Source organism: Pleurodeles waltl, chromosome 8 (genome assembly GCF_031143425.1).
Source record: "Pleurodeles waltl isolate 20211129_DDA chromosome 8, aPleWal1.hap1.20221129, whole genome shotgun sequence".
Lineage (NCBI taxonomy): Eukaryota > Metazoa > Chordata > Amphibia > Caudata > Salamandridae > Pleurodeles > Pleurodeles waltl.
The window spans coordinates 1,316,087,776-1,316,110,619 of NC_090447.1; the positions used below are offsets into that span (position 1 = coordinate 1,316,087,776).

Here is a 22,844-nt window from a genome sequence, read left to right on the forward strand (position 1 = left end):
AAAGAGAATTCGCAAAAATCTGTGAGGTGTATGATTTCCAGGCATACTCCGGTAAACTGTAAAATTCCTAAAAGTCATCAATTTGCACCATTGCAAGGACATGTACCTGTGGGTTCACTTTTATGTATTTCTTTACTAATTGGATCCCTAAATTATTTTATTGTTGCTCACAGCAGTTTGACACGGATTCTCCGTCATTTTTAGATGTACAACCTCTTGCATACATTTAAGTACACTTATACTGCAGGCTTAAAGCAATTTCATTCATTGGTTGCAGTCCTTTTAAAAATCCTTGATCACTAGTGATCAGTTCTGTCTCTTTGTCCCTCCTTTTTCTCTTTCAGAGCCGGGACCAACTACTGTTTAATTACACTTTTTCCTGTTTAGCTCTTCTGTAGGGGACTTTTTGTTTTGTTTTTGCCTTACACTGTGGGTGCGAGTTTCAGAGCAGCCACGCTTCCTCAGGCAAGTCCTCCAGCAGGTCTCCCTTCACCCCAGCTCCCTCTGCAAACATAAAACAGCAGCAGAGGGGGGCATTTCCAGGGCCAGCTCGCCCTCGTTGTCTTGTTTAAGTGGCTTCTACAGGAAGTGGCTTGTCTGAGGAGTGCGCTGTGAGTAAGGATCGTGTTGCAGCTTTTTATGTGGACACACTCGAGAGCTGGAAAATCATGTGAGACAGAAGAATTTTTCAACATGAGCATTACCCCAACCAGAAGAGCTAAGTGTTCCATCACAGCGACTCCTCTGTTGTGAGGGAATGATATCACTAGGCATTGCACAGAAAACTGTGTTAAGCAAGAGGTGGCCCACAACAAGACAGTTTGCGCAGAGGTTTGAATCCTGGGAGAAATGGGGGCCAGCACGCACATCATGAAGGGAAGAGAAGATGGAAACAGGGTCATGTGCAGCCAGGGAGAGACACAGTTATATATAAACTTGGTTTGGATTATTCACCCATAACCCTGACCTCTATGTATCCCAGTTTTCTTTCTGAGCTACACCTGCGCTCTAAAAGCCTTCTAAATTAGTTTATAGCTGACTCGCCCCTGTAAATATGTCAGAATGCCTGTGCCAACGTAAGAGGTTTTTTTACAAGTCTTCTTTATAGCCCTGAAGTCTCTGAATGCACGTATCTGTGGTGCTTTGTTTGTAAAAGAAAAGGAAAAAAAACTATAATACCGCAGTTTAATAGTTGATCAAAGCTGGAAGCAGTTGTATTACTCTTAATTTGAAATATTCAAAATGCTATATGATGTTCTATATTAAATTTTCATCCTTTTGAAACTGTTGTTATGTACTCCCATCCCCTATCACTCCCCACTCCCATCAACAATGCCCTCCCTCACTCTCTTCCCATAGGCACCCTCAAAAACACTTGTGTAATAAACTTATGGGGGCTAACCCGTATGCAACCCACAAGTATAGATTTCAATTAGAATGCTAAATGTCAACATATTCATTTTTTGCTGCAGACAGAGGAAGAAGGTAAATGGAAGTGCTTTAATTATATTGTGCAGTGCCGCTGGAATTAAATGGCAGGAAGAGACAAAATTATGAGGCAGGGTTTACCAATTTATGTGGCAAGAAAAGTCCAGTTATGAATTTACAATGCCAATAGCTCTAACCCAAGCAAATGAAAGACCTATTACATTGCGTTTTGCCAACTACAGCATATTGCATGGGGCAATAAGTCAGCCTACTACAGCTGCTGGCTAAATTCACTGAGTGACTGCATTTAGCCCTTTCACGAGGAGCACAGTCACATGAGGTAGTACCCCTCAGTGCCATTGTTTTTGTTTTGACTTTATTATTACTTTAGAATTGTATTTGTAGAGTCTGGTGTGATACCAGGAGGTTGTCTCGCATCTGAGAGCACAGGGAGCATTCCAGCTTTCTCATTTCCTGTCTTCTGCAAATGCTGTTGCAAATTCCTTTGTGTGACAACTGATTCTTCACCCCATACCAGCAGCTTCACATGTACTCTGATTATTAGCTTATGAGAGTGCTCAACTTTACAAACCTGTCATTCTTTCTTGTCTGGCTTTGCCCTCTTTCGTTCCTTTTTTCCTCATTTCCTTCCCTTCTATCTTCTTTCTTTCCTTCCTTCTTCCATTCTTTTCTTCTTGCTTCCATTCCATTCCATCTTTCTTTCCTTTTGCTTTACTCCTTTCTTTCATTCCTTCTTGCCTCCTTTCTTTCATGCCATCTTTCTTTTGTTCTTTCCTTCTTCCCTTGTTTTTTAATTTGTTCTAGCTTTCTTTCATTCTGTCTTCCCTTTATTTTTTCTTTCATTCTTCATTTCTTTCTTTCCTTCATTTATTCCTACTGTATTTATTTCTTTCCTTCTTTGAGTGACAGATCAATTGGCTTTTTTAAGTCTGTGCCTTTATATTTTACTTATAGGGGTTTCCAGACAGACTTGATCCGTTTGTCTGTCTTTCTGTCATTCGCATTCTAAAGCCCAATCCAGCAAGCATCACTGGGCAATGTGTCAGCTCACGTCAGTTGTTGGTGGACTTCACAATAAGTTATGGATTGATGCCCTTTAACAAAGAGCACATCAACACGCAAAGTTGCTCCCTTCAGTGCCAGGGAATGCTGCGGCAATGTGAGGGTTTTTTTTTAGACCAAAATAACAATTTGCCTTTAGCCAATGCTTTTGTTTAGATTGATGAGGATCCATCAGTCTCCTGAACAATAAAGTTTTGCAAAAAACATGACAACACCAAGAACTGCCAAAAGGCTGAGAGCCAATACCAGACTTCTAGGCTTCAACAATGCTTGTTTCTTGAAATATCACCATACATCAAACATGATTTACTAAATGATGCCTCAAAGAAATGTTATCTAATATTACACACCAATTTTGCAAAACGTTTTTTCAAGTTACAATTTTATGTTTGCATTTAATTTTGAAAGCAATCACCTAGTTTGCATTCAAGCTTCCCCATATAATAAGGCAGCATTAAAAGTAGCCTAAAAGTCAAAATTTTAGCAAGCATGTACATGTTTTTGAACTGCAACCACTAACAGTAATGTAAGCGGAGCTCACTTTCCTTACAGTGCTATAATAGTAAAGTCTTTGCGTTGATTAATCATCTAGACAAACTTGGACAATTTACACATAGCAACACAAATCTTGCCTTAGTGGCAGGTAATCTTCTTGCACAGACTCATGCTGTAAACTGGCAAAGGATTTGTGCTGCAGGGGGTTGGGACCAATTGTCCTTTGGACAAATTGAGCATGAAAATGCGTTATTCTCGACTCCAAACAATATGCCTTGACTGTAGGTATTTCACACCCTTGATGTTTCTGCATACGCTTTCACTTTCTATAAGTGAGGAGCAACTTCTACCTAAGTAAAGGTTTGACACTAACAGCAGATCAGAGAAGTGGCTGCAGATGTGTGTACAGCTCTGAGCTGGCATGCGGTCTACAAACGTAAGTTCAATCTTCAGGTGTTCTTAATGGGTCAATGATCATTTGAGTGGGATTCTGGAGACTGTCCCAGTGTTCCGCTGTCTCTACAGTCAGTGTGAAATAGCTGCAGTCAGAGAGAGAGAGATACATAGAAAAGAGAGGGAGAGAGAGAGAGAGAGATGGAGAGGTAATGACTGGTGAGGTAGAGAAGTAAGTTATAAAACAGAGTTAGAGAGATGAAGAACATAAGTACTGTGGAAAATACAGGGAAATGCAAAGTGAGAGTCAAATTAGAGAAAGCTAAGAATAAGTCAGAGGGAGGAAGAGAAGTACAGAGAGGTAAAGTCAGTTGAGCAGGGTAGGGAGTGAGAGAGAGGACAGGAGGAAATAATGTAGCTAAAGAGAAGTATAAGGAAAGATAGAGCGTGGTGATGTAGGATAGGGAGAGAGACTAACAGAGGTAGAGATCAGTAGAGAGGGGCTGAGGTTTAGGAAGAAAAAGTATCTTCCGACTGTATTGATCCCTTACCCAGGGAGTCCATAGGAAGGTGGGAACCCTGAATAATTAATGACTTTTCCTAGTTCTTAAAATGGCTCTACAGAGGGACATTTGCGGATTTTCCTAACAGGTTTGGAGTTGGAGATCATGACCTCATATAAAACAGAGCAGTATGGCACGTTCAAAAGAGTGGTGTGAGAAAATGCACATTTTTGTGTGGTTCCCCCAATTTTAGGGTCGAGCCTGCGAGTGTATGCGCTAGCGCATGAGTCACACTTGCAAGACTCTGTTGTGTTCAGTAAAGGGCTTGGAACCTGCCTGTCGCTCATCATTTTTTGATTTGCGTGGCACTCTTCTTTACAGCCTTGTAATTTGTCAAGGCACGGCTGGCATAATTTCTGTTTCTCTGTGTGGAGCAGGGAATCGCGCACTAATTGATTCAACTTAATTAGTGCCCGTCTGTTGCTCCCAACGGGATTGAGGTACGAGTTGTTCTTTTTAACTTTTAGTGCCCCACAAACAGAAGGTTTGTGACTGGCAAAAACGTGCCCAGCAGGACAAACAACATTTCAAAGTTTTATTTTTTAAAGCCTACTTTTTTATTTTGCCAAGTCATATTTTCTCAGTTTCCATGCATGTTTTCTTTTGTTTTTGGTCGTGGGTGCTATCATCAAAAGATGAGAATTAACTTGTTCTAAATATGCAAGACCTATTGCATTGAAAATTATTGTTATTACTGGATTTTGGATTCTGCACAATATTGCACTGCTGTCCAGTGCCCAGTGTATGGGCTTTGAATTCTACAATCTGATAAAACTGGCTAATTCCTGATGGGCATATTTAACTCCCCTACAGGGCCCCGGTAAATGTTTTCACATCCACAGCATGGACAGTTAAATTTCAACTGTAGACTGTCGCACTTAATGTGCCGCCCACAAGTGTGGCAAGAAAACATGGCTTCAGACCTGCCAGTGTTTACTGACTTGTGCAGTTTAAACTTTCAGTATAGCCTGTCAAAAATAACTTTTTGATAAACACCTCCCTTTCAACTATTAATACATTTCCCCATATGTCGGTCTTACAGCCCACAAGTGTTATTTAAAAGTGGGACATGTAGATATTAAATGCTGACATGTCCCTACAGTGACAAGGCCCCTCCCTCCCCCCAGCTCTTTTCACTGTGGAAGGCTCTGTCTGCCTTTGAAAATACTAGAGTATAGCTTAAACATTAATACTATCTTGAGTTTGGGATCATGTCTAAAACACATTCAGATACTGTTTTTAATATTTATTAAAAATGCAATCTAATGGTAAAATCAGGTTTGTAGTAAATATTTTGGAAATGTAGCTTTTACAAATTAAGCTTTTACCTGGCTGAAATTCCTGATGGCTGATTTGTATTAGTTCTTCTGCAGCAGCACAGCTAGCATGTGGCCCTAGTGAGGGATGAAAACTGCTCTCAGAGCAAGGACAATCACCTGGAAGTGGAGGAGGTGATTTCTTCCCCTGCCAGGTGGGTGAGCGCAGGAACCCAATTAACTTAAAAAGGGCCTGTCACAAGTAAATGTCAGGTGACAACAGGCAAGCACTAACCTTTGTCCCCCTAATCAGGCTGGCACCAAACCTAGTAGGGGGGAGAGCTACCCGAAGTACTGTTTGTCAATAACCACAGAGGAGGAAACTGTTCATTACCCTGGCTACACCTCTGGGTGGGCCTACAAGCTATGCATTAGGGGAGAATGGTTGCCTCATCTCAGATTTTGGGATAAGGGGCACTGTGGGAATATCTGCAGTAGGGAAAACATGAACTGCTGCAAACGCGAGCAGGGCTGCCATAGGAAAGTTTACCCCAGTGGTCAGAAAGGAGCCAAGAGTTACTCCCATTCACTAATTGAGGCCCAACATAAATGTGGCACCCCAAGGCACCCTCCTCAGAACAGTCTCTGGACCTGTAGAAGAACAGTAAGAGGACTCCACCTGCTGTTTGAGATCTGCTAGGAGACCTGAAAGGCTGGACCTGCTCACCCTTGTACCTAGGACAAAGAAGGGGACTCCAAGGCTCAGGCCCTATGTGGCTACTGGGACACAAGCTGGAAGAGGTTTTTTCGAGATGTACTTGGCTATAGCAACTGGAATTGGTGGGTACCTTGCTGGTGGGCTCCACTGGAGTGAGTCTTGACCTTCAAGCACTGTTCCAGAGGTCGTAGGATCCCCTGCTGTGTCTAAATGGACTTGTCATGGCAGCTCTGAAAGGTTTTGGACTTTAGACCTCTAAAGGACCGGAATCAACCATCAAAGCCAACTCACCCAAATTATGACTTTGCTAGGATTAAGAAATAGGTTTCTCCCACCTGGAGGTTCTCTACAGCAAAACAAATCAGTTTCAGCTGTACCTCAGCGAGAAGTTATCAAGCTTTGTGAAACTAACCATCGGATACAGCCTTCAACCTAGCCCCACTGGAGGCTTCTGAACTCCGAAATGTGGCCCAAGTCGAGCATGGAAATCTTGACCAGGTGTAGGCACAAAAAGTATTCATTTGATGAGTGAAATTTGATTTTTCCCACCCAAGCTAACGGGCTTCAGCAGGGCCTCGTCCAACCACTATCTGGCCTTGTAGAACTCTTCTTGGATATAGCCTGCAACTTTACCCCGCTGGTGGATTTTCACTTCCATGTCACGAGCGCAGCCACAAGGTAAAATGTCTGACCAGGACAACCCTACTTGGTATACATGTCCCACCTTTCATCGTGGTCGGGCTAAAATCACACATACGTCCCAGTCAACATAGACTATCATTTGTGTTCTACCTTTTCTTGGATCTTTGTAACTTAAGTCTCTCAAAATTCATATCTCTGGATCCTCTTTTTGGATTTTTGGTGTTTTATTGTCATTTTGTGCATTTAATTTTACTCAATTTCTATAAACTGGCCTGGAATTTCTTTTAGCGTTTTTGACTTAGAACTGTTTTGGTCCTTTAAAATGCTTTGCACATTTTCTCAAAGTTTAGCCTGTCTCCTCCTTTACCTTCTTCCATGTGTGTTTTCTTGTGCAGAGAATCTTTGGTAGGAGCAGGGGACATGCGCATCTTGGAAGAAGTTTCCTTTCCAGGAGTTTGGAGAACTCTTTGAAATAAAGCACAGGGATGTGCAGAACCTTTTTTGCTGTATAGTTTCGAATTACTCAGACTCATAATAAATACGCCTAAAATCATGCATCCCCCTTCAGTCATGTGCCACAGGCTGTCCTGGGCTTTTTCACTTGGGAACACCAGGTTTCTTGCTGAGAAATCTCAGACTCACAACCCCTGACAGTAATACCTAAGATTCGCCCCGATTATGGTCCTTCCCCTATTCTAAGAAGATTGTGTCCTGCTCATTTAATAATTTATGCAAACAGATGGCATTGCTCTTTGAAAAAGTGTACCATGGAGAAATATTTTTTCCGTTAATGAAATCCCTTCATATAACCCCCATTGAATGTGGGAGTGACTGGGGCTCAATCTCACAAAACATGGGCAGGTAGATCTATTTCCTCTAGGAGAGAGGGAGTACACACACACACACACACACACACACACAACAACTATTTGCATGGCTGGACACTCCTTTTATTGACTGACTTGAACAGGTTTTTTCTATTGCCCATTTGACACGAATGACAAGATGAAATAAGAGTACATGAAAGGATGAGGTTACACAGAAGAAAATGTTCAAGGCAAATAATGTTGGTCAAATGGCCTGAGCCAATCCTTATGAGAGAAAAGCAAGAACAAATAATGACACACTTTTGTAAGCGCCAGGAACCTGCTAGAAAAACCTGGGATGATTACAAAGAGAAATGCTGTATGACCAGGTCATCATTTCCTAGCATTACTACTGCACCCCCAATAATTACTTAAAATGCTTTTAACTATATGAAGTGTAAACAAGAATTGGCAGAGCAAACAGGTCTCACCTTGATGGTCAATTGGATTTAACAATTATTTTTACAGATGCTTTGTAACACAGACAATAAACTATTTTTTTTTAAAAAGGGAAAGAGCAAGAAAAAGATAAAGGGACAATGGCACAGCCACGGCTTGCAGCCATGCAATTTCTGTGGAAGGAGCAAGTGAGGGGAAAGCAACAAGAAGTGGGGGGCGGGGGGGCAACGGAGCAACAGAAACCCACAATAGTGTTTTTTTGGAAAGCGGAGCAGCCCAGCAGCAAATGGCAGCTACTGCGCAGTTCAAAATAACTAATGATAAAACGTTTTATTCAAAGGGCTTGAAGGTGTAGGAGAGCAATGGAAGAACAGGTTGGGAGTATGTGTAGGGGAAGCACCAGAAAGGGTGGGGGGCAGGTATCTGAGCAAGTAAAAGTACCACGTGAGAGAGAGAGCAAGAAAAAAACATGAACTCTTGTAAAATGCTTAATGAAAAAGAAAAAAGTAGTCCCCTAAATGTGAGTGGTGGAAGGATATAAGTAATTCAGTCGAAAGGATGGTACAGAGATTAATGATTAAGGAAATTAATTGAAGAAGTCAGAAACAAAAATGAGATTGACAGTATAGCCAGCGGTAAGCAACGGATGGGCTCTAAGCTCACTGTAAGGATTGGTTTTGGTCCACCAGATGTTTTTTTGCAAACACACAGCTAAACTCTGCCTGTAGTAAGACGTAAAAAGTGTCCGGTAAACAAATTATTAGGTATTTTCTTCTTCTCAACTTAGTTAAGGCACAATTTGTAATAAAGAGCTTGGTTTCAAAGGCACCATATGAATCATATTTTGCCTTCCAATACTTTTAAATAAACATCACATACAGAAAAAACATAATCGGTACATGTAAGAGGATATCATATTGCTAACCCACTGACTTATTTTATTTTTTAGCAGTCCAGTGTACGATCTCCCAAGGTACAATACTCACAACAACTGAGTGCACTGTTCCGTAACTTATGTTCTACAGACCCAACTAGGGGAGAACATAGGCCACCTAAAGCACGTCCCTAGTGCAGAGCAAGAGCCCTCACCCACCAATTGGTGGCATGCTTCATCATCTGGCTTTCTCCTCATCAGGCTGGCGCTGCAATGCATGACGGGCCCGTAAGGGAGCTCTTTGCTGGAGATCTTTTGAAGTAGTGCCATTTAGGAACTAAAGGAGTGCTGTGGGTCCTAAGGTGTAATCTGGTAAGGGACTGCGGAGTGTGAATTAAAAATGTACTATAGGTACTGGAGTTACATTTTATTCTAACTAAAGGTACCTACCTACTCAAGGTTGAAAACAAGGACAGAAGACTGTGGGAAATAATGTTCCTACCCTCTCTAAAAGTGCCTACGAATGGGAATACTACAGACGAGTCTTGTGCGACAGGAAATACGGGACTCTAGTTAAAGTAGTAGAGTCTCAAGGTGAGAAGGCCTAAGGATAAGTTGGGCTCATGTGACCGAGCTGGGAAAGCTTTGGGTTTAGGAGTTCAAGTTTGTTTTCCAGGGGAAGCCCAACTTAGTGAGTAGGGAGTCCAGGTAAGCAGAAAGCCCAAGGTTAAGTCTGGCTAAAGTAACATCAAGCTGAAAGAGCGTGGAGTGGATGTAAAGTTGTGGAGGAAACTTTGCTACGATGTTCACCTACAATATTTGTTCAATGGAGAGGGTTGTCATTGAGAGTATTTGAGAGTTGCAGATCATTCTGAACCAGGAATTTGCTAAGTGGTGCTGGTTCACCATTCTCTTTGCAGGATTGGTTGGTCTGATTAATATCTATTAGTAGAAGATCAGGGTTTTCATTGTTTAAAAAGTGTTGGGGTATTGTAAGGGTTCTATGGCACTGGGTGGGAATGGTTATTCAAGTGAGTAGGTGCAGATAGGGTGGAGGGAAAATTTAGTTCTCTATAAGCAAAACTGTGAGTGGTTAAGCACATGGTTCAAGCGTATTGTCAGATTATAATTTGCTCTATAGAATGGACCGTTTGTCAGCCTTATCTTGCGATTTCAATAACTGGCATCTATATCTCCTTGGCGTTTTATCGAAAATGTTTAAAACAAAATAATGGTGCAAGGCCTTTAATACATACTTTTATTACAAGTAACAAATTCTGTCTGCCAGGACTGATGGAATCAATCATAACCCCCAAGCAGACTGGACAAATGTGACCATCTTCGCAAACCCACCCCCTCTGTTTTCACACAGCCTCTATGAAAGATGTGCAAAACTTGCTTAATGTTCTGAAATGCGCATGTGCCCTAGACAACACTGACTAGAAAATGTGCACATATTCTTGTAGCAATAAATCTTTGTCTTTGTGCAATGGTGGTGAAGAATACCATCATATTTAAAAAAAAACTCAGTTATTAAATAACTTTATAGCCAATCAATGTATTTTATGGTCTTCAACATATTGATTACATTAAAGATCAGTCAGTTGGACTTTTTTTTGTTTTTGGTATTTTTTTTTTTTTTTTTTTTTTTTAAATTCAGAACCAGCAAGGTAATTTCCTCGGCCAATTTCAATCAAGACACAGAAAAATAGAATACTCCATACATGTGACTGTAGTCTGACCCTGACTCCATGACAGGTGAGGGCTCTTCTCCCTTCCTTTCGACCACCCTCTCTTCCATTTGCTTGACTTCTACCTTAAATTGCTATGATCTCAACTGATGACCATCAGCAGTAGCCTAAGATGGGAACTTCCAGTCATTTCTTCTAAGGGTAGAATGTGCTCTTCCAAAAAGGTGTCTTAATTTCCTGCTGCAATTTCAGATCTCTCAGAGACCTACTGATGCACACAGGACTTCTATATATACAGCTGAAACAATCATATGGTTAGTGGCCCAGGTGAGATTTGTCAGGACTAACTCACCAAAGTTGGATGCAAGCAATGAGTCCCATACCCTGTTCGATTACAGCAAAACTGACATTACAAAACTGAACACCACCTTATCTCCAATTCAAAATTGGAAATAGAAATCTAGGGAGTATCTTTTATGCACTATTTAGGAAGGTTCTCATTCATACTGTTGCCTGTCCCCTTATTAATACAAAATTGAGTACACCAATTCATTATTGTAAGGAAAGGCAAGAGCAAGTGATCGTACAATTATGGTGTTCATATGGTGTTTTACAAGGTACTGAAGAACATTTGCTATTGAGTAGCATACTACCCCTTAGCAGTGCACAGCTAGAAGCATGGATCTGTCATGATGCCTATGTGAATAACAGTATCATGTTGCATGGGCCAGAGGTGTGCTCTGATCATGTTTGTCTCTGGGTCTTAGTATGTAGTGAATCAAAAGGAGTGAAATTTAGGACACTAAAGCATACCAGATGTGAGTGTATGAAAGAAGAGTTGATGTGTGAACATAGCGTGCTCTAAGTGTGAAGTGCTTTGGCGTTGTATGTGTGCGGCAGAGGCTGCTCATTTGATGAAGCCACAACCATGTAGTTGTGTCTATGCCTAGAGCGGATCACAGGAGAGCAAGTGGTGCATGTTGTTGTTCCCAACGTCTGTGGAATGACTTATGGAAGAGCAATTAGGGCCTGGGTATGAACTGCGACCAGTTTCACTAACCTGGGCTCAAAATTGGTTTGCTTGGTCTGAGCAACAATTAGGGCAATCTTCAAAAAATGCATTCATGACCACCTATAGCCAAAATATCCTACCAGGTGTACAGAAGGTTTATGTAAAAAGTAAAATGCTTACACCAAATATAAAAGAAAATTGAGAAGCTTTGTTCAGGAATGCTGACATTACAATTAAAACACAAAAGTTGTATAGCTGCTGTTTAATGAAGTCATAAAAGAGGTGTAATATTTGCCTTAATTTCTTTAAAAAATATATATATATAATTCTGATGCGGCTGGCGATCTTTCAAAATGGTGGAGGTCAGAAAAAACGTCCCGAGCATGAGAGGTTTACTTTCTCAAAGAATGTTCAGGGTGGTGTGCGTCCAAAGAGAAGAGAATAATACAAGAATAAATAGTCCATTATACAGCAGAATTGTCACTTGTATTACTATGTTGCATGGGGCACTCATTAAATGTTCCAGTGCTTTCATGGTGTGCCAAGCAGTCTGAAACACCCCAATGTTTGATTTAATTATAAAGTGAAACATACAGCAACCCTCAGTTTCTTGGCACTAAAACTAAACAAGCATTTGCAATGCAATGGGTCTCACATTTGCTCGAGTTAGAGCTATTAGCGCTGTAAACTCTTAACCGGACTTTTCTTGCCACAAACTGAAAATGAAAAGTAAAAGGAGTTTCATATTAGCAAGCCGACGGCACCATGAGCGCAAAGATGACACACAAAGAGAAACAGAAGTTTGCTTGCAGTGAAACGTATCGGCAAAAGTGTGATTATCCATGTAACCGGTAAAAGTGCAATTATCCATCAACAAAAGGATCACCTTCCGGCTCCTCACCCACGCACACAAAGCCCTCCACAACAAGGGACCCGAATACCTCAACCGTCGCCTCAGTTTCTACACGCCCACTAGTCAGCTTCGCTCCGCCAACCTCGCACTCGCCGCCGTCCCTTGCATGCGCCGCACCACGGCAGGTGGGAAATCCTTCTCCTACCTGACAGCCAAGACATGGAATTCCCTCCCCACCAACCTCAGGACCACCCAGGAACACCCTGCATTCCGGAGGCAACTCAAGACCTGGCTCTTCGAGCAGCAGTAACCCCTTCCCCCTAGCGCCTTGAGACCCTCACGGGTGAGTAGCGCGCTTTATAAATGTTTTTGATTTGATTTGATCCATGACTAAGGTGCAATTATCCATGCAACCGGCAAAATTGCGATTATCCATGTAACAGGGTCGATGTCCTGCAAAGCGCTCGATTACTGCCCAGCGAGATGGCGCTGCCTATGAAATAAAGAGAAAAAGTAGTCCAGAAACCATATGGAAAACATGGAGCCTGTATGTTTTCAGTAGTTGGCCAGTGCGCTCAAGGTGTACTAATCAACGGAAAAGGCATGACGTATGCATGCCTTTCACTAATAAAATCAAGCGAACTTTAAAAGGCAAGCCCACGAAACAACGAAAGTGATGAGTATGACATGGGCGTGGTTAAAAGCCCACAAAGAGATTACACCAGGGACAGAGTGCTTTGCGCGCTCGACCCTATAAAATGGTGCTGGTGTCAGAGCTTGCAGAGGGAGAGATGCCCACTGCCTCAGCTATTTAAGATAAGCATTTTAATTGGTGTCCTAAAAGTCAAAACTGAGGGGTTTGTCTTAGAAAAAGAGTCGGGGTAATCCCATCCAAAGCTTGGTAACAGAAGGTAGGTGCGACTCACACTGTGGAGTTTCTTTGTTTTGGAAATCTGAAAAACATGGCCTGAGGATATCAGAGACGTTTGAGGACAGTAGTGCTTCAAGTGGAGACTGGTGTACAAAGAGGATTCATTAAAACAGTCTTTGTGCATCAAACAAAGGATCTTAAAACTGGCCAACGCAGACACCTCACTGTAACTGAGACATTGTCATGTTTCTTTATAATACAAATTAGTATCACAGCAAAATTCTGAATACACTGCAGCCTGGTAATTTGAAAAAGCAGTAGGCCCATATATACATCATTACAGTAGTTCCGCCTGGTCATGACGCAAGGAGATACTGTGGCCTGCTGAACGGCTGTAGGGAAAAAGGGTAGAACCTTTTTTCGGCACTTTCAGCCAACAAAAACAGGAATTGACAACAGAAGGTAGGCAGTGATCAACGGTTAAGTTTTCTTCAACTAACACCTACAGAGACTTAACCTCCATCAACTAGTGGAGCACTTACAGGACTAGGGCAGTTGTTTCAAATAAGTTTCCAACCGCTCCAAAATAGGAAATCTTTATTTTTTCCAAAAATAACCCCTGAAAAATGTGAGCCATCCACTGCTGAATCGCAACCCAGACACTAGTGCCGATTCCCTGCAGAGCTAGGTGTTGATGGGCATCTGGGTGTCACATTTGCTCTGCACTCAAAGATGAACACAAAGCTTAATTAAACTAGGGCTGTAGTTCCCAACCTGTGGTCCGGGGATTCTGGGGGGGTCCGCAAAGCCTCCTCAGGGGGTCCGCGACTGCTTAGAAAATTAAATAATATTAACAGATTAGGTCCACAGTTTTCAGTAATGACTCTGTGGGGGGTCCCCAGACTCCATTAAAGATTCAGTGGGGGTCCCTGGGCTCCAGTAATGATAAAGTGGGGTCCACAGAAGTCAAAAGGTTGGGAACCACTGACCTAGGGCACAAGGTGGAGCCTTGTAGTAACACTGTAAGGATTAAGAAATCCTGGGGATAGAAAAGTGGCTGATCTTATGATTCAGACAGCTTTGTCAAAAAGCACCTGAACCAGGTCTAAATCGTGTCTTTGAAACCTTAATCCGTTATTCTATTCATGAGCACCAGGAGGTCTATCATATCAAAAGCAGCAGAGAGATCCAGAAGTATCACTTCACCTTAATCCGAAAAGCCTCTCATTTCAATTACAACACCCACCCAGAAGCAATTTTAAGAAATCTGCCACAAAATGGGGGATTTTTTCTGCACAATTTACCTTAAAAAAATCTGAAGTGCCAAGTGTGATATTGGCAGCTCACAAACTGCATTTTTATTTGTCCCATTATTTTCAAAGTATCTTTATTTTACTCCAATATTTCATTTGTCAACCCCACATCTTCCATTTTCATACTCAGTTCTCTTACAGGACCTACAACCTCATTTGAAGTTGTTCCGTGGAAAGATAAAAATACGCAAATCTCAATATCTCAGGCTATCCGTTATTCGGGAAGTGAAATGCACGACGGGGCTGTGCATGGGGGCCTCTGCACTGCTCATGCCAAGTGCATGGGCAGTACAGAGGCCCCCAGGGGGCCTCCAGCACCCCCATTCCACCAACTGATGGAATGGAACTCGTAATCAGGTGGGCAGCGCTGCCCTGGTGGATTACAACTGCCAGGCTGGAGGCCGTCTCCGGCATGGCGGTGTCAGAGGTATTACCACAGCATTATGGCTGCAGTCGGAATGTGGCGGATCAGACCGCCACTACCGCAGCAGTCTGATGGCCACCTAGAGTCTGGCAGTCTCTAGACCGCCAGACTCGGAATGAGCACCAGAGTCTGCCACTGTCCACAGCATTGCTTAATAGATACGAGGAACTGGGAATATGTCCTGGTTCTCTTCTAAGTGCCGAAAGCTCTGGATTATTGTCACTGACTTCCAAGAATGCTCTATGTCCTCCTTGCAGATTTTATTACGTTTATTATACCAGTCAGATATTAAGAACATGAAAGGGTGAGTGGACCCACTGGGATTTCAACGTGACCATGAGGTAAAGAGTAGATCCCAGGACCAGATGCATAAGCCAACTGAGCCACCAAACCTAGCTGTCTGATTTCGGGTATTTAAACTTACCGTTCGTCACACAAGCCAATAGATCCGATTCAGGCAGAAGTCAGGAGCGCCTGATGAAGCTAAAACGGTTTTATTTTAACTGTTACCAGCGTCAAATTTCCTATGCTTCAATAGAGGTTAAGGGGGGGAATACATTCTCGCTATTCTTTTTTTTTTTATCTATTACTTTCCTCTCCTAAAATGTTGGCATGTATGCACTATGGACACCTTGCACTGCAGGTCTTACCCAACTGGTATGTGGCCAGTTCTAAAGAGACGTCCAGGAAGGACCTGACCATTCTAAAAAAAAAAAAAGTGTTTTCTTCGCGTGACAGATTCAAAATTTTCAGCAATCAAGCTTTTCGAGGGGTAAAGTAGCAATTTTGACTAACAGATCGAAGCGTATCATCGTCTGTTTGTCACTAATGGACAGTCTGTCACTCAGCGGCTTTTAGGAAGGCTCCCACCTCAGAAACCTCACTATTCCATAGAATTTCTCTGACAAACCCCTCGCAGTCCCCTACACCTGCTACGTAAGGAAGGCCTTTTTGGAAAAAGGTCACGAACTCTGCCCTTACAGTCAATAGATTACCACTTAATTTTTAGAGTCGGGGGGAATAGGGGCCGACCCTAGGCACGGGGATATGCCAGAAGCCACAAGACAGGCACATACAGGGCAATCCGAGCGTTCCGTTACCTCGGACAGACTCGCTGGCCGGTCACAGGTCACTGTCAGACCGAAGTACTTGCCGGCTTTTACTGCGCCTGCGCAAATCCCCGCTTCCGGCTTCTATCTGCACTTACCGGCTCTTACAAGACGACACACTAAGCGCGCGGGCTCCGCAGGCTTCGAGCCGCAACCACTGCGGAAGAGTACGCCGGGGTTTCGGCAGACGGCGCAGGGAAGCGCACAGTAACCTACTCGTGATGGCCGCCGCCATGTCTGACCGGAGGAGGCGGCTCAAGTGTGGGCGGGGACGTATCCTCCCACTCTACCGGGGCAGGCTTTCCGTGTTTTACGTAATGCGGAACGTTATTGGTCGGACGAACTGTGCGGGTTGCTTCACTGTTAGTGGCTTTAATCCTCTGTTGTGCTCCATTCCCGTAACTCGAAAGAATGGCTAGTTTTAGCGTTGGTGGTTCCCAGTACACCAGTCTTTGTTGACGTCCTGTTCCAAGGACGTCCTTCGCCAGCCATTCTCTAAATACTACTGTCAAATGGTGCCCCTCATCTCTCTGTAGCCCCTAAGAAGCATTTATTGAATTTATTTAATTTTCTAGTGTTACTTATTCTAGGATGCGTTGTCACAGTGCTTTACATCACACATTCATATCAAATGAGTCATACAAGTGTGCAAATCAATGTGCAGGAAATGTTACATAAGACAATGAGGGCTACAAGAAGTCAAGTCATACCTCACCCATTCTGGTTGGCTTATATGTTGAGTGCTTGGTATGGCAACCAATTAATCTTTGGCAAGGTAACACATGCCAACCCTCCCAATTCAGGCAGGATACTACCGATTTAAAGACTAGTCTCCCTCCTCCCAATTCCTGCATGTAAAAACCTGATTCCTCTGTGGGCTTCAGCTGACAGGGCCTGGTATTGTGTAACTCGGAGTATGCACTGACAGTAACTTGCTGCTGCAGCCAGTGCATAGCATTTTCATAACACACTTTCTACCTGCTCTAGTGCTTTCTCTGAGCTACTGATAGGTTAGGGGAAAAAAACAGACATTTGTGTATTTAATATTCAATCTGGCAGCAGCAGACTTGCAAATCCTATACATAAAAGTAACCCAATACAGGCACCTGTAGAAGTCAATGGGGGAAAAATATTCTCCTGATTTTATTTCTAGAAATCTCCTACTATTCTCTTCTAAAATGTTGGCATGTATGTAGTGATTATGGGTGTAGGAAAGTACCATCTTGCCTGGCATGTTACCCCCATTTTTACTTGTGTGTCAGTTTGTTTTTGCCTGTGTCACTGGGATCCTGCTAGCCAGGACCCCAGTGCTCATAGATTGTGGCCTATATGTGTTCCCTGTGTGGTGCCTAACTGTATCACTGAGGCTCTGCTAACCAGATCATCAGTGTTTATGCTCTCTCTGCTTTTAAAATTATCACTGCAGGCTAATGACCATTTTTACCAACTCTGATTGGCACACTGGAACACCCTTATAATTCCCTAGTATATGGTACCTAGGTACCCAGGGTATTGGGGCTCCAGGAGATCCCTATGGGCTGCAGCATTTCTTTTGCCACCCATAGGGAGCTCAGACAATTCTTACACAGGACTGCCACTGCAGCCTGAGTGAAATAACATCCACGTTATTTCACAGCCGTTTTACACTGCACTTAAGTAACTTATAAGTCACCTATATGTCTAACCCTCACTTAGTGAAGGTTAGGTGCAAAGCTACTAAGTGTGAGGGCACCCTGGCACTAGCCAAGGTGCCCCCACATTGTTCAGGGCAATTTCCCTGGACTTTGTGAGTGTGGGGACACTATTACACACGTGCACGACATATAGGTCAATATCCATATGTAGCTTCACAATGGTAACTCCGAATATGGTCATGTAACATGTCTAAGATCGTGGAATTGTCCCCCCATGCCAAATCTGGTATTGGGGTGCCAATCACATGCATCCCCGGGGCTCCAGCATGGACCCCAGGTACTGCCAAACTAGCTTTCTGGTTTTTCTCTGCAGCTACCGCTGCTGCCAACCCTCAGACAGGTTTCTGCCCTCCTGGGGTCTGGTCAGCCCAGTGCCAGGAAGGCAGAACAAAGGATTTCCTCTGAGAGAGGGTGTTACACCCTCTCCCTTTGGAAATAGGTGTTAAGGGCTGGGGAGGAGTAGCCTCCCCCAGCCTCTGGAAATGCTTTGAAGGGCACAGATGGTGCCCTCCTTGCATAACCCAGTCTACACCGGTTCAGGGATCCCCCAGCCCCTGCTCTGGTGCGAAACTGGGCAAAGGAAAGGGGAGTGACCACTCCCCTGTCCATCACCACCCAACGGGTGGTGCCCAGAGCTCCTCCAGTGTGTCCCAGACCTCTGCCATCTTGAATGCATATTGAGGGAACAATGGAGACCTCTGAGTGGCCAGTGGCAGCAGGTGACGTCAGAGACCCCTCCTGATAGGTACTTAGCTGGTTAGGTGGCCAATCCTCCTCTGAGGGCTATTTAGGGTCTCTCCTGTGGGTTTCTCTTCAGATAACGAATGCAAGAGCTCACCAGAGTTCCTCTGCATCTCTCTCTTCAACTTCTGCCAAGGATCGACCGCTGACTGCTCCAGGACGCCTGCAAAACCGCAACAAATTAGCAAGACAACTACCAGCAACATAGTAGCGCCTAATCCTGCTGGCTTTCTCAACTGTTTCCTGTTGGTGCACGCTCTGAGGGCTTTCTGCCTTCACACTGCACTGGAAGCCAAGAAGAAATCTTCCGTGGGTCGACGTAATCTTCCCCCTCCTAACGCAGGCACCAAACGTTTGCTTCACCAGTCCTCTGGGTGCCCTCTCATCTTGACGAGCGTGGTCCCTGGAACACAGGAGCTGGATCTAAGTGACCCGACAGTCCAGTGGTCCTTCTGTCCAAATTTGGTGGCGGTAATTCCTTGCCTCCCCACAGCAGTCAGTAATCCTATGTACTGCGTGGTCTGCAGCTGCTAGGGCTTCTGTGCACTTTTGCAAGGAATCCTTCGTCCACAGCACAGCCCAGGTCCCCAGCACTCCATCCTGCATTGCTCAACTCGCTGAGTTGACCACCAACTTCATGGGACCCTCCTTTGTTGTGCTGACACGACCACCGTGCTGAGATTTCTTGAACGCCTGTCCAAGTGCTTCTGTGGGTGCTGCCTGCTTCTGCGTGGGCTCTCTGTACTGCTGAGCGCCCCCTCTGTCTCCTCCAAGGGTCGACCTCATGGTCCTTCCTGGGCCCGGGCAGCACCCATTATCTTCAACCGCGACCCTTGCAGCTAACAAGGCTTGTTTGCGGTCTTTCTGCATAGAAACAACTCTGCATTCTCCAGCACGCCGTGGGACATCTTCTGACCAAAGGAGAAGTTCCTGGCACCTTCTGTTGTTGCAGAATCTTCGGTTCTTCCACCCGGAGACAGCCCTTTTCCACCTTCATCCGGGGTTTAGTGGGCTCCTGCCCCCCCTGGACACTTGCGTGACTCTTGGACTTGGTCCCCTTCCTTTGCAGGTCCTCAGGTCCAGGAATCTGTCTTCAGTGCTTTGCATTCAGTTGTTGCCTTTGCAGAATCCCCTATCTCGACTTTACTGTCTTTCTGGGGTAGTAGGGTAACTTTACTCCTACTTTTCAGGGTCTCGGGGTGGGGTATCTTGGACACCCTTAGTGTTCTCTTACACTCCCAGCAACCTCTACGCACTACACTAGCCCTGGGGTCCATTCGTGGTTCGCATTCCACTTTTGGATTATATGGTTTTTGTTGCCCCTGGGCCTATTTCTCCCTATTGCATTCTATAGTGTTCTACAGTGTTTGCAGTACTTTTCTAACTGTTTACTTACCTGATTTTGGTGTGTGTGTATATTTCATGTATATTACTTACCTCCTAAGGGAGTATATCCTCTGAGATACTTTTGGCATATTGTCACTAAAATAAAGTACCTTTATTTTTAGTAACTCTGAGTATTGTGTTTCTTATGATATAGTGCTATATGATATAAGTGTTATAGTAGGAGCTTTGCGTGTCTCCTAGTTCAGCCTAGGCTGCTCTGCTATAGCTACCTCTATCAGCCTAAGCTGCTAGAACACTACTAATCCACTAATAAGGGATAACTGGACCTGGCACAAGGTGTATGTACCATAAGGTACCCACTGTAAGCCAGGCCAGCCTCCTACAATGGGTGATGCCAAACTCCATCTTATCCTGTTTAATTTTCTGTGTGTCCCAGGTCAGAGTGAGACTTCTGCAGGCAGGTCCGGAGACCCTATGGAGATCGGTGCCATAGGCGTGGGCCCAGCTCATACAAGCTAAAGGCTAACCCTCTATGACAAAACGCAAATTCAGGAATTAAAACATAACACAATGGTTGACGTTGTCTATACTACTAAGAATCTATTACTACCAAAGAAACCCTTTTTTAGCCTAAGAGTAATGGACGATTAAGGAAAAAAACAATAAGGTTCTAAACCTATGCCTTGCAATTTGCATGCAGGTCTTTTATGGTGGGTCATAGCTCTTTGTGCTATATTAGAAGGGTAGTAACATATGAATTGCAAGTAACAAAATGATCTCTGTGACAAAAGCAGTAACCCACTGATCTATCTACATTTCATACTAATCTGGATCTGCAGGCATATTAACCCTCTGGGCTACTTAATCATCAGTGTTTTCTTGCCATTATTATTATTTGAAAGTTGCTGGGCACACAAAGATCTCTGCAGGCCGCTCTTTTCTCACTTGTCATGCTTAAACTGTCACTCTGATCTATCCAGAGCGTAAATGTCGCCCTTCATACTCAACACCCAGTGCAATGGCACCTCTCCCTAAAACCATTACTGCTTAGAAGGGAAGAGGGCAGGCTGCAGGCAGTTTGAGAACAAACATTGGCAAATGTACATTTTTTTGCAAACATACAAAAAATTGACAAACCAAAAGAACATGAATATAGGGAGTGTGGGATGTGTCTTTATTTGTAGTGTTTAATAGAACGAGAAATCAAGCTTACGCTAATGAGATAATTTAATACTTTCTCCCATTTCTCCATTAAAAAAAAATGTGACTATAGAGTCATAGTATTATGAGAGAATCTTCAAATGTATTCTATAGTAAAATGTTTCTTCTTGTATGTTCCCCATTGGTGCATATCCTGTGAGCCATGTGCTAGTGTAGTGTATGTGTGAAAAAAGGCACCGAAGTGAAATTAGGTGTGACAACTTTTTCACTGGTCTTGTTTTTCACACACACAACAAATTTGACGTCATGTCATCAAAACCTGCCAGGTGTCATGCTTCATCATAGGACATCCTCATGCTGTACAAAAACTTTGGTTTGATGGAGAGTAGGCCTACACCCTGGGATCAGGGGGGCACTTTTCTGACCCATGATCCATAAATTAAGTTAAATACCAGTGGGGTACCCCAGGTATGTTTTTTAACTATACAGGGTACCATTTAGTATTAAAGTAACTGAGTGTGGAGATTAGGGGAGTAGGTACCCAACCCCACTAGTGTGTCAACATGTTTCTGCCTAGCGGCTCAATGGAGTCCATGGAATTCATGAGGAGATGTGTTGGATCCTAAACAAATGTATATCTACTGTATACACCGAGCAAACAATAAAGTGATACTTCTTACCAACTTTAGTTCTCAGGTTCACGGTTACCTGTAAGACATAATACAATGAGTGTGTCATATGTCAGTAAATACAAAGGGTGATACAAGACTAATGAGTTCGGCAAAACCTATTTCATACCATAGGCAGTGTAATTCTGACACTGCACTTGTGTAGCATACCCACTCAGTGTCATGTAGCGTCATGCTATGAGAGGTTTACTCACACTACTCTTACCCTAATTAAGAGTCATCTGGACCGCATAGAGGAAGGCCTCAGGAACACCTAAAGTCAAACTCTTGATAAGAAAAAAGACAGTTGTCATCCCTTGACGGCTGACATTCATAATATAAGATGCTTTGCCCTGCGTTCCCCACTTATTACATGAACGTACATCCCTCTCTGTGCACCTGCTGTTACTGGCTCTTCCTCTCAATGATAACTCAGGTCTATGTCCATGCTCCTTAAGTATTCTAATTCAAACCCACCTGATTGAAATCATTTAGTGTGTTTTCAGCTGCTGTGATTCAATGAATGGAATTACTAATTAAAGCACAGCAGCTACTATTTACCTCATATAGAATCACACTTCTACTGCAGGTGGATGCAGGGCACGTCATCATGTTATAAATACGTGTCAGCTGTAGGCCGACCAGATTTTGAGAAGCAAAAACTGAAACAGGTCAGACATAAAAGTAGGTCTGGATAGGCCCCCACTGGCTCGCTCATAATAATTTATCACCATATTGCCTGACAATGATCTCAAAGTTTGCAGGATTCTCACGTTATGTGAAACACACTAAAGACTCAGTTCACTTATCATGGCCATAAATATATAAAGTCACAGCACAACATTATCAGCGTACCTGATGCTCTGGCTAAAGGGCAAACAATGACGTCGGCGTTCCAGGAACTCCAGGTGCAGCTTTGGGAACACCAGCAGTCACACATGCGCAGAACGCCACACGGAGGAGGGCAGGAATAGCAGCAGTGGAACAAGCCGTCAGAGCAAACAAGGTCCAAATAAAAGAAGAGAAACTAGGTCCGAGAGAAAAGGAAACACAACAGATGTGTTTAAAAGGCTCCAACAGTATATTAACGAATTGCTCAAATCATGCCCTGTCTTTGTTTCCTGGTGACTAAAACGGGTAGGGCCAATTTGATTAACCCTCTGTTTTCTCAGAGCTATTTTATCTGCCTTTCATATTGGGTTCCTCACTAGAATGAGAGAATGGGAGTTGGCATACCGTGCAG

At 43.5% G+C, this 22,844-nt stretch overlaps 1 protein-coding gene across 1 annotated transcript in view; it reads right to left on the bottom strand.

Annotated features, from left to right (window-relative positions):
• The window catches only part of FDX1 (ferredoxin 1), a 142,884-nt gene extending 126,596 nt beyond the window's left edge, over nucleotides 1-16,288 (bottom strand). The window contains exon 1 of the mRNA XM_069202304.1: nucleotides 16,089-16,288. Within this exon, the coding sequence (XP_069058405.1) occupies nucleotides 16,089-16,225 (137 nt within the window). The 5' untranslated portion in view covers nucleotides 16,226-16,288. The remainder of the gene's footprint in view (nucleotides 1-16,088) is intronic.
• Nucleotides 16,289-22,844: the final 6,556 nt, after the last annotated feature.